The 12,814-nt window shown below is 46.8% G+C and overlaps 1 protein-coding gene across 2 annotated transcripts in view; it reads right to left on the reverse strand.

Annotated features, from left to right (window-relative positions):
* Nucleotides 1-1,501: 1,501 nt before the first annotated feature.
* Nucleotides 1,502-12,814, reverse strand: part of Shq1 (SHQ1, H/ACA ribonucleoprotein assembly factor) — a 127,997-nt gene continuing 116,684 nt past the window's right edge. The window contains exon 11 of one of the 2 annotated variants that reach the window (XM_006972588.4): nt 1,502-2,912. In XM_006972588.4, coding sequence (XP_006972650.3) covers nt 2,387-2,912 — 526 coding nt within the window. In that variant the 3' untranslated portion in view covers nt 1,502-2,386. The remainder of the gene's footprint in view (nt 2,913-12,814) is intronic. The other variant, XM_076567465.1, reaches the window with a different exon arrangement.

Genomic DNA, 12,814 nt, shown 5'->3' on the forward strand with positions numbered 1-12,814 from the left:
GACAGGCAACAGACCAGGTGAGCTCCAAGACCGTCCCACTGTGTGGAGGGATAATCCAAGGGCTTTCCAACCAAGGCAGCTGCTGTCGCCTATGAGGAGAAAGCCCAAGAGCAGGAAAGCATGGTGGTTGGAATCTGAAAGGCTTCCGGCCCTTTGTTTTGAACATTTCCTTCCCAGTTTGTGACAGTGTTCTGATGTCTGGGGAGCTGTCGCAGTGGATCTGGCTGGGGGAAAGCAGGTTGCTAGAGGTGGGTCTTTGCTTTTGGTTCTGATCTGTTTTCTCTGCTTGCCACCATGTAAACAAGCCACCCTCAAAATTTCCCACCTTCACAGATGGAACCATTCCCACGCATCTCTCTCCCACCAAAAAGGTCAGAAATCCTTTGAAATTCGGAGCCAAAATGAATCTTTCCTTCCTTTCCTATTTCTGCCAGGTATTTGGTCACAGCTATGCAAAAAGTAAGGGGTGGGGTGGAGAGGCAGGCAGACGCAGACACAGACAGACTACTCTCAGGAATACAAACACTGGGCAATAATGGACCCTAGACCAAGCTCTGCCCTAGAACAAATAAATACGGAAGCCAGATCCAAACCAGTACAAGTCACTTAGTAAAACAGATAAAAAATTATTTGTAGGAATGCAAACCCAACACCCAGCAAGATACAATCCAGAGTTTGCCAGCTGATCAAAGATGATAAGGCATATAAAAAGGCAGGAAAACCTGACTCATAATGAGAACTTGTATCCAAACCTTATAAAGAACTCTCAAACTAAAACAAATAAGCCTGTGAAAAGAGGCTCAGCACAATAAATCTGTTATTTTGTTTTTGTTTTTTTGAGACAAGGGTTCTCTGTGTAGCCCTGGCTGTCCTAGGAACTTGCTCTGTAGACCAGGCTAGCCTCAAACTCAGAGATCTGCCTGCCTCTGCCTCCCGAGTGCTGGAATTAAAGGTGTGTGCCGTCACTGCCTGGCTCAGCACAACAAATCTTAAATCAGTAAACAGACCAGAATCAGGTTTCGCCTCCACACCTGTGGGAACGGTAAAGACTAAGAGGGCTGGCAAGATGGCTCAGGGCAAGGGTGCTCGATGCCAAGCCTGACGACCCAACTTCCATCTTTGGGATCCACATGGTGGAAGGCAAGAACTGACTCCCGAAAGTTGTTCTCTGACCTCCAATTTCACACACACACACACACACACACACACACACACACACACACACACACGCACACACACACACGCACACGCATGCACACACATGCACACTTTTACATAGTAACTAAATAATTAAATGTAAAAAAGATGAAAATACCAAGTAGCCCTGAGTAATGGAGAAAATGGGAACACTTACTCACCTACTGCTGGTATAAACTGGTTCATCCAAACGGTGAGGGGAAACAATTCCACAAGCTGCTACATGTTAAACATGTACCTACCACACACTCAGCCACGTCACACTGATACTTACCTAGGAGAAAGGAAACATGTGCACATGGAGACTTGTACCCAAATGCTCACACAGCTTTATTAACAGTCAAAACACTGGCAGCAACTCAAATGTCCACCAGTGGGGGAAATGGACAAATCCATTCCAAGAACTGGTCTGCACACCGAGAAGACAACACGAAAGACTCGGCACACATTAGCACACCTGTCAATCTCACAATAATTATGTGCAGCGAGAAGAGCCCGATCCAAAGTGTGCACCGAATCCTTCGGTTTATGTACAGGGCAGGTAATGCAAGCTACTGGACTACGACACAGCACAGCAGGGGTCGCTCAGGGAACACAGGTGGGTGGCATCTGGCCTGGAGAAGGGGATGTCAAATGTCAGACATCCTGGCTGCAGTGAGCATTTCACCTGGTGTGCTCACCTGTTAGTATTTCTCACAGTGCACACTTCAAATGTGAGTCCTACCAGTCAGCTGTCCCCCTACAGTCTGGAACAGTGGTTCTCAACCTGTAGGTCTTGACCCTTTTGGGGGTTAAGTATCAGATATCTGCCATATCAGATATTCATACTGCAATTCATAACAGTAGCAAAATTACAGTTACAAAGTAGCAACAGAATATTTTTTGTCTGGGGGTCACCACAACATGAAGAGGTAAAGAGTCTCAGTATTAGGGTGGTTGAGAACCACTGGTCTAGAACTTTTCTTACTAGAACTATGGTCCTCATTTTAAAATGTTACTTATACCTTGGAAAGAATACTTTAGGGTTTTACTTTTCAAGTTGCAAACCAAAAAAATTAAAGGTTTAAATGTTAGCTCACTGAAAAGCAATGTCCTCTATGGGACAGGAAAAGTACACAATGGAAATCAAATTCCACGGCCATATGAGAGCACAGCTGATCTAGTTCCCCATAATGAGCCAACCCTTGAGTCAATCACGGGGCACCTGTCCCCTCTCCTCTCCATCCTGCATACTGCTGTGGCTCCCAGCATTGACACCAGGAGGTGTGGAAACCTGAAGGACGGTCCTCAGCTCTTCTCCAACCTCCTCTATCAGAGGAGCCCGGGTAGAGGCCAGTGTCTGCCCTTGACTGACTTCACATCCCTGGCTGGCCATGTTTCTGCAGAGCCCACCCTTCTGGATGAGCAGGGCACTGTCTTCTTCCAAAAGGGGGTCCTGCAGAGGAGTGAGCAGCAAGGGCTGGGTCCCAACAAGCTCCTCGGGCTCTGAAGCTGAGTCTTCTGTGTCAGACGATGAGGTGCTGTCCGAGTCACTGGCCTCGGGACTGGAGCCTGGCACCCGCTGCGTGGGCCCACACTGGGCTGCTTCTCTGGCAGTTTCTTCCTCCTGGACAAGAAGCGCAGCAGTCTCCAGCTCTTCCAGCTCTAACCCCAGCTGGGCCTTACTGAGGGAGACCGCTTTCAAGGCTTCTGCGAGGGCAGCCAACTTTTTGGACCTTGAAAATTATATTAAGAAGAAAAATTAGGTTCTGCTCATTAATCAGACTGGTGACAACAAGATATAAAACATCACAAAGCCGGCACCTTTATGTGACACCAGGGCAAACCCCAAGCAAGTCACAGGTGTGTGTGTGTGTGTGTGTGTGTGTGTGTGTGTGTGTGTGTGTGTTTGTGTGAAAAAGAGAAGGTGCACAAGCAGTGGAGGATTTTCTATGACTTAGAAGGAGGAAAGCCTTCCTCCACTCACCGGACAGAAGCCATGGGAAGAGAAGCTTGATACTGTCAACTAAGGGAAACGCCATAAGCCATCAACACCAGGTCAGAGAGCTAATGCTCAGGTGGGAGAAATAGGCCCAACTTACATCGCAGACGAGGGCCTAGTCCAGAGGAAGGTTTGGAAATCAGAATGCTAAGACCTAACACTCCAACAGGAAACTGGACAAATGACATCGGCAGATGATGGAGCCTTGGTGTTGCTTACTGTGTAGTTTTTAAATCCACCAGGAATGCAATAGCTGCTAACTAAAAATTCAAACTGGGGCTGGTGAGGGGCTCCGTGAGTAAAGGCACCTGTCACCAAGCCCGATGACTGAGTTCAACCCTGTAGACAAACACTGTAAAGGAGAAGTGACTCCTGCAGGATGTCCCCTGACCTCTACATGTGCTCACACAACAAACAAACAAACACGGCTTCCTTCAGAAGAGCGGATGTGAACAGAGACAGCACTTCCCATGGAGGAGCCGGCATGTGTCTGAGCCCCTTCCTCAGAACAGTCACTGTGTCTGTGAGTTTCCACACCGACACGGTGGAGCAATGTCCAGGGATGGGCAGAGTGAGGAGAAGGGGACGAGAGCCGCCGCCGCAGTGTTGACAGAAGAAAGGCCCAGGGCTTCAGCGGGCAGCTCCAGAGAGCTGGCCGAGGGAGAAGGCCTGCCAAGGTAAAGAGACTCCGGGCAGGCCAGGTGGAGTGAGCTAGTGACCCCGCCGAGGGACAACCTGACGCCTCAGCACTGCGAGGCATCACACCCAGTGCAGATGCGGTGGTGCCACAGCATCCAATGGCGCCTGTCCGCACAGTCACCTCTGCGAATCTTTACTTTTCCGGAAGAAGCATTTTACTTTAAATCCTATGTTCATTTGACCCATCACTAGGACGGCTCTTTTTTAAAGAGGGAAGGGTTTCCTGGAGATTAAACCCATGGCTCTATGCATACTAGGTAAACTCTACCTTACCAATGAGCTACAGTTGCAGCCTTTGTGTTTTGAGAAATGGTCATGTTAAATAGCTCAAGGGGGCCTTGAACTTACCTGGCCTCAGATCTACTATCTCCTGCCTCCAGCTCCTGAGTGGGGGATTGTAAGTGCTCAGCTTCCATTTCTCATTGTCTGACTTTCGCTAGCTCAGGCTGGCTGGTGTCCTGCCAGCACTGGAGTTCTAACGGACACTCTCAAGACCACACAAGTGTCATTCTGGATTCCACGCCCCGCCTCCCAATGCAGGGATTAAAAAGTGAATAAAATGTCAAAACAGCATGGACATGTAAGACTTGGAGGAATAAAAATAGGGCTCCCTACTCAATTGTTTCACACAGATCAGAGGAAAAATGGGGACTTTATTTAGGGATAAAAATCAAGTCATGACAGGGCAGCCATTTCGTTCTTTCAAGCACAAGCATAATTAATACTGGTTCTAATTTGCTGTTCCTGTAAGTTCTAGAATCCATCTCTATAACAGTGCCACCATTTCAAAAACCAAGCCATCTAAGGATGTTGGTGATTATTTTGTCACATTCAAAGCAGAACTGGCTAGTTCACATCAAAAAAAGCTTTGTCAATGACATTAAATAGCCAGACTCTTACAGGCGCCAGCCATTCTGATATTCTTAGTGAACTTGGCTGCAGTTGTGTGTCTTTTATGTGTAAATGAGGGACATCTCACATGCTCAGAATGCACTCGTTAGTGTGAAGAGAATCAGTACTTAAGAGACTTGCTAAGAGGATCATACTGTTACATAAAGACTCGGCCCAAACTAGATTTTCTTAGAAGCTGATACAAATGTAATCCCACCACATAACTGTAAAAATGGTTTATTCTTTGTACAATTGTGACATAACATACCATTTGGAGGATTTTAAAAAATTATAGATTGCTGATGAGTTTTAGTAAATTAACCAGAGTGAAAGTGTAACAGTAACAGCTCTAGGCACACACCACTGGCACAGCTAAACTGGTATCATTGCCCCAATTAGTTTACACTTGGTGACCGAGTTTTCGGGTGCTGGTGTTAAAAAGAACCCACAGCCCATGAAGCAGCCAAAGTGCAGGAAGAGCCTGAGCTGTAAGAGGGGGCGGGCGGGCGGGACTCGGGCACAAATGAAAGCATACATCCTGTTTCTCGTGGTAGAGCTGTGTCGTAAGTGATCAATCAACTTTTCACCACTTCCTGCAACGGCAGGTCTATTGTAAATCTCACAGTAAACAACTAGGTTTCATTTCCTCTGCCCAAACCCAGGCCCGCCTGGCAGGATGTTCTGAGACTGGAGCCAGCACCTGCTAATTCGGGCCAGGGCTTCAGTGAGGCAATGTGAGATGTTCCTACTGGATGACAGTCTCCTGGCTAACTGTTAGGACACCTCACCTTTTATAGGATTTTGTCCCTCGGCCCCCATTCAATGTCTTAGGTTCAATCTGGAGCTAAACAACACCACTTTTTAAAGGGCTCTAATTCTGCCATGTTAGATTCCTTTCTACTGGAAATTTAGAAACATTTCTAAACCTCAGGGCCCTCTGCCTCAAACACACACACACACACACACACACACACACACACACACACACACACACACACATACTTTACTTTTAAAAACTGTATTTATTTAGTGTATGTGGTGGCGGCGCCGGTGCCCTGGTGTGTACAGAGTTCAGAGGACAGCTTAAGGGAGTTGGTTCTCTCCTTTCAGGGATCGAACTTGGCTGTCACGTATGGTGCTAAAGTGTCTTTATCTGCTGAGCCATCATCTCAGTGGCCCCTGCCCTACACCTATTTTTATAGCCTAATCTAAAGGTAGTACACAGGCTTTCAGTAGAAGTTGCCAGCGAAAGTCCTACCTTGCTTCTGAGAATTCCAGGAAAGACAAATACCCACTGAGGTATGGACACAGACTGGAAGACAGAGCGGAAGTCATTTGCAGCCCTGTCACAAACACTGACATCTGCCCCCTGGAACAAGTAGCTACTGCTTTATCCCTCAGGGGATGCTGAGCACAAGTTGTTTAAGCCAAGTCAGACTGAGCAACGAAGCAACTTCCTGTTCAGTTTCCAACTAGATTTAAGGCAGTCTGTGGCTTGATGAAGAGAAACATCTAGTTCGTGGATTAGCAGTTCTCTGACCGCCCCACTCTGAGCTGCCCAGCACCCATAGGCTAGCGGGTCTGTCATAGTTCTGTGGGTGCAGACTGAAGGTTCCTTCTGAGGGGAGGGTGGCCCCGCTGCTATCCTCAGCTTCCGGCACGGCTGGACATGCTGGAACTCTGGCTTGTAGATGCTATTCCACCCTCAGCCCCCATTATCACTGCTTCTCTGGGTTAACTCCCACATTCAGGGACTTGGAGGTTGAGGAGATGCAAAGCAGGACTCCTGCAGGACTCACGGATGTCTGTTAAAGGACGGACTCACCCAGAGGTCAGCCCTATAGAATGGTTCTACCTCTCCTACACCTAGAGTTGAAGAAGCCGGTGTGAGGGCTCCTTTACTGAATGCTTGAATGCCCCGTGACTTCCAGCCAAGAGCTGCCATTGGGCAGGACCCCACAGTTCCCAGTGAACAGGGCTCTTCCTCTTCCTTGCTCTTTCAACTGCTTACCAGCTAGTTGTTGTGGCACTAATCCAAAGTCTTTAATGTGTGAGAAAGGAAGTAAAACAATTTCAACGTGGGGCTGAGGAGACGGCTCAGTGGGTAAAACTCTCTCTGCATAAACACGAACCCCTGAATCTGGCTTCCTAGGACCCACGTAAAAAGCTGGGTGTGTCAGGAAGCACCTGTAACCCCACAGGAGGAGGCAGACCCAGTCACAGCCTGGGGCTTTGCTGGTTAGCAAGTCTAGACACAACAGAGAGCTAGCTCCAGGTCCGGTGAGGGACCCTGTCTCAAACAGTAAGGCAGAGAACAAGTGAGGAGGACTCCTGAACTCCACCTCCCCTCCACACCCATGCCAGGGTGGGCACACACATTACACACACTTCGGCACTCTCAAGTCCTATGAAGACGGCAACTTGACAGATGTCATGAGCTTAGGAAAACTATCATGAGAACTGAGTGAAGCCATAAGCCAGACTCAAACCCTCCTCTACAGACATGATAGGAGCCACTTCTCCAAGGGCCTGGCCAAAAGAGCTTTCATCTTCTCGGAATGTCATGAAGTATAGGAAGATCTGAAAAATTAACAACAGACCTACACATTCCACACATAGAGTTCTAAGTATACAGCCATATAACAATGGTAAGAATGCTTTAAGTACTTGACTAAGTGTTCTCAGGACAATCTTACAACCATCCGCTCTTTTTGTTTCTTGAAGGCTCTAGTATTTAAAATGATAACGAATGCATAAATGTTGATTACTCATTGTATATGTATATCTGGTACCACAGATTCAAAAGAGGGAGAGGAATAAACATATAAGGGACATACTCAGACCACGAGGGCAAGCGGCCCTAACAAGGGCTGGACCACACCAAGGGGCCATGCAAAGGGGCAAAGCTCCTTTCTGTATAGGTTACAGAAGGGTCATCTCTTCCTGGGTCCTGTCCTGGGACAGTCTCTGCTCATCCTGATATGCCTCATTAGCCCATTTAGTCCTCACACCAGCCCCTGGTGAGCAAGCCTCTCCAGGCTGCCAGTGAGGAAGCTCAGGGACCCATCCAGTGTGGACTGAAGGAGAGGAAAGGGCACCGGGGGCGGGAGGGCCACAGAGGAAGGCAGACTGGTTCAAAACAACTTCTGGTACCAAGCAAGAAATCAGCTAACAATTGATGAGTGAAACCAAGTAGCTGGTCAAGTTCAAGAAACAAAACCCACCTACCTTTGAGGGCTAGAAGGGATATGGGAGGTGGGTCTCATCTAAGAGTGGAGAGAGCTCTCCAGTCCCCTTTCCTCGGCAACTCCCTCATGACCCCATGGAGCATAGCATGTGGATATACCAGACTTGAACAATTCTGAAGACACCTTGCATTTCATCTAACAAAAGCAGCTCAAAGTAATTAATGATGGCTGTCTGAATTCAGTTGCTATAAAGTGGCCCCTGACAAAACCGAGTCGGAAGGTACTGCAGGTTGAACCCTGATCCACAGACACATGGCAACATCCTCCCCTGCAGCCCGTGAATAGGACTTATTTAGACACAGTTTTTGCAGATATCATCCAGGGACAAAGGGCTGAGGTCACACTGCATTATGGTGAGGCTCTAATTCAATGACATTCCATTGAATGGTTCACAGTGACTAGTTCCATTCACTGCATCTTAGAACCAACTGGCAAGGTGGAGGGAAATGGACCCAACTCTCCCCAGGATCCTCCCAGTGCACAAGCCTTGCCAGCGAGCGACTTTACTAGCCACGCTCCTGTGGAGGGGTTAACACTGCCATGCTGTTTTGTAATCTGCTTTTTAAGGTGCTCTAAAAAGATCTGTAGGGCCTGCTGTTCAGTCAGATACCCTCCAAATAAAGAAGTCACTCACAAAATGGTAGTTTCATTATCTCAGTTACAGAAAGTTGAGAAACCAGGCAAAACCAGGCTAGTGAGAAACTTTGATGATGCAGGTGCAAGTGCTAGGACCGTGCAGGGAAGGGGAAGACTGCTGGTGTTTCTGAGTCACGCCTTAGGGTTGGGAGAGTGGCTGCTGTACAATGTTTACCCTATTAAAAAGCTTATAACGGATACTGAGAGTCTGCACAGACCTCAGCAAAAATGAACCTAAGACACCCCTCCCCCAATCTACTCCTGCCACACCTTCCTACCTATGAATTCTGAGAAAGACATCCCTGCTTCTGGAGGCTGGTGTAGGAAAGTGCCTGAAGCCAGAGTCCTAGACACAGCTCCCATGGTCATGGGCAAATGTCAGACCTCTATCACTATGCTCCTCATCCCAAATTCTTTTTAAAAGACGAGGTGTGGGCTCTCAGACTCAACATGAAACTTCATACTCTGCCAGCTGTGCAGAGTAGCAAGAAGGGGTTGTCTCTGCTCAAGTCCACAGCATGTGCACCCCAGTGGACTGAGCATCAGTTACAGCACTGTCCCAGGCCACTTCAGATGTGTACAGGTCCACAGCTTGTGCACACCAGTGGATCCCGAGTGTCAGTTACAGCACTGTCCCGGGCCACTTTAGATGTATGTGTACAGGTCCACGGCTTGTGCACACCAGTGGATCCCGAGTGTCAGTTACAGCACTGTCCCGGGCCACTTTAGATGTATCTGAGGGCATTTGCCCCAGGACTTTGGACATACAAAGCTACTTTAGTATTTTGTGAACTAAAACACTTTAATAAAAAAACACTTTAATACTGTTTCAGATTCTCAAATAGTTTTCTTAGCCAACAAAAATATAAACATGGGTCATTAGAAATCATTGTTTTACTTCTACAAATATTTAACCAAAGAGAACAGCATCTTTTAATTTGTGTACTACAGAAAAAAGCTTATTTTTTCAAAACAGATAGTTTATGTGTATGTGTGTGTTCATGTGTGCCCATAAGTATGTGCAGATAACAGAAAACCTTGGTTGTCATTTCTCAGCTGCCATGCATATCTTGTTATACTTTTAAAAAATTTTTTAAGATCTGTTTATGTGTAAGAGTGTTTTGCCTGTGGGTATAAAGCAGCCATCCCCTCTTAGAGCACGATCTTATAGCAGGGCCTAAGTAGCCTTGCCAAAAGACCAGGCCTCAGTTTGGGTTTCCTGGGCTGAGCTGGCCCTCCCAGGGACAATCATACCCCACCACCACCTCATGGTGACCAAAGATAGCCGCCCCACCCTGAAGCTGGAAAGTCCCTAGCTCCCAACCAATCCCCTGTCGACTAGTTGCCATTAGGTTCGAACCCACCAATCAGCCCAAAGGTCCGATCACCCCACCCTGGAATCCCCCAGCTGTGCTTAAAAGGAGCTTGCACACTCCTCTCATGGCCATCGCCATTCTACCTAAATGGCTGACCCCTGCATGTGGGAATTTTGTCTTGAGAAATAAAAGCTCTTGCTGATTGCATATGTGAGTGGTGGTCTTTGTGGTGCGATCTGCAGACTCTAACAGGTATGTCTATGTACCACATGAGGGAAGAGGTCAGAAAAGGATGTCAGAAAGGGGAGTTTGAATATGAGTACAGGGAACTGAATCCAGGTTTTCGGCAAGAGCAACAGTCTCTTTAGCTGCTGGGCCATCTTTCCAGACCCTTGTGTTTTCTTTTTTGAGACATGGTCTCTCACTGGCCTGGAACTTACCAAGCAGTGTAGGCTGGTTAGTTAACAAGCCCCAGGAACCCACCCCCACTACCTCTGCTTCCTCAGCACAGGAATTACAAGTACACGCCACTGATTCAGCTTTGTTTACAAGGGTCTTGGGGATCCAACCCAGGTCCTCATGCTCACAAGACAAGCATTTTTACCTCCAGAGCTGTCTCCCCAGCCCAGAAAGCCCACAAGGGCATACAAGTTACACTATTTCACAAAGCACCACCGCAGTCAAAGGCCACTCTATCAAATGCCCAGGTCTCTGTGTCACTGCTGTGAGGAGCAGAAGATGAAAGCTGTCTAGTTGACCTCAGCTGCCAGACTGCTCACTTCCATCCAGCACATCTAGGGTGTTTTCCATGCAAGAGCCTGGTCTATTACACATGTCTCTATGAAACAATAGTTGCTCTGGCTATTCAAAGTTAGATTTTTTTTCCAAATAAATTCTGAAATTCAAGAAATTATTTTGTCTAATAATATCTACCAGTACCAATATCTAGGTAGACATATAGACTCAAATATGTATTTTTATGTATTTATAATGAAGCCCTTAATCAGATTATTTTTAAACGATTTTTAATTTTTATTTTATGTGTATGAATCTCTTGCCACTTATGAGCCTAATATCCACAGAGGCCAGAAGCTCTTAGCTACTGAGCCACCTCTCCAGCCCCTTGTTTTTGTTTTTGAAGCTCTCTCTTCTCAGCATTCTTATACTCTGTACAATGTCCCTCAGGAGCAACCCATCAGAGTATGTCACTGATTTTTGCTCACACCAGCCAGACACTATAATCACTGATACCTATATCTATTCTGAACAACGACTTTCTCATGATAAAGTTTCTATAGTAAGTCCCTAAATTTGACTAAAGGTTGTCTATACCTTATGTGAAAACAGGCCTAGCTGGGTTTCTGGATTCTGACACTAGATAAAACTATTTTTGGGCACTAGAATATATCATTCCACAACTAACTTATCTAAGAAACTGAACATAAAAGACAATGAAGGAAAGCTTTATTCTCAGCCACCAAGATACCTGGAGTAAAGAGTTCAGCATGTGTACATGCAAGCATTGGTAGAGGTCTGTGAGGGGATCAGAGGCAGACTCTTTAAGACTTGATGCTATTGTTAAATGTGCACAGTCCTAGACCTATCAACAGAACATGCAAATTCTCTAAAACAGTTCTAAGGTTGGGAGCTGTCCCATACTTTTATTACAGTGATCATGTGACCATCGAAGATTAAGACCCCGCTAGTTGTCTGGATACTTCATCAAAACCCCAAGTTCACTTACTCTTCAAGACTCATAGACAAAGGACTCTTCTATAATTAGAACTGGAGAGTTGCCAACATGTTCCTGTCAGACCCAAACTGGTATCTATAAAAATCACTGACTGCTAAAAATAAAAATGAGAGAGTGGCTGATATATTATTTCACTAAGCCAGGGATGCCAAGTTCAACTTCAAACCTCCACAGTGAGATGCTTATAGCCAAACAGGATGGTAGCGCATGTTCCTCAGGAACTAGATGCTAAAACTAGTTTTATGGTTTGACTCAAATGATGGTGTCCAAACGCTTGCTGCTCAGAAGGTGGGGCCCAAGTGTTGTTCCCTTTTTCTGTCTTGTCTGAGAGTCCAGGTGGTTTTCTCTGGGTGCCATCTCACTCCACAGAGAAAGCTAGCCCCACACGGAGCAGTATACAAAAAAGTGGGGAATGCGGTCGGTTGGTTGGCGGGGAGCACAGAGCGTGGCTTTGATCACAGCTGCAGGCCCCACCTGCTTCAAAAGGCAGCAACCACACAGCTCCCCCACTCCATTGCTCACAAACCACAAGAAATCAGCTGCGATAAGCTGACAGGGAAAACATTACACAAACTGCTGACCCTGCTGCAGGCAGGGAAGAGCTGCCTCTGCTTGGCTTTGATTTTCCTAAGCCTGAGCCTGAGGGAGAGACAGTAGGACTTTCTTCTTGCCTAGTGCTCCCGATGGCAAGGTACATTCAGATGGAGCCTGGAGGAATACCAAGTGCAGAAGAAAGAGAAATAAATAAATAAATAAACAAAACAAGAACACAGGCTAAATGCAGAGGCAAGCTGTCGTCAGCAGCCAGGAAGAAAGATCATAGCACTACTGAAAGGCACTGGGTTTTACAGGCTTTTGCTAAAATACACGGGGCTGAAAGCCCTGGCAGTGATCTTCATCATGTTGCTGTCCTGCTGTGTGAGGCAACTACGGATTATAAGCCTTGCTTGTGCATTTTTTTTGTTCCTATTGTCTAGTGTGCATTCAAAGAATCAAACAGCAACAGAGCCTCTCCATGTTTGGCCAGGGAGCTGGACACTGAGCAATCATAAGCAGCAGTTTTCCTCTGGCACACACACACTCAGGTTGTTCC

This window comes from Peromyscus maniculatus, chromosome 3 (genome assembly GCF_049852395.1).
Source record: "Peromyscus maniculatus bairdii isolate BWxNUB_F1_BW_parent chromosome 3, HU_Pman_BW_mat_3.1, whole genome shotgun sequence".
In the NCBI taxonomy this organism is placed as follows: domain Eukaryota; kingdom Metazoa; phylum Chordata; class Mammalia; order Rodentia; family Cricetidae; genus Peromyscus; species Peromyscus maniculatus.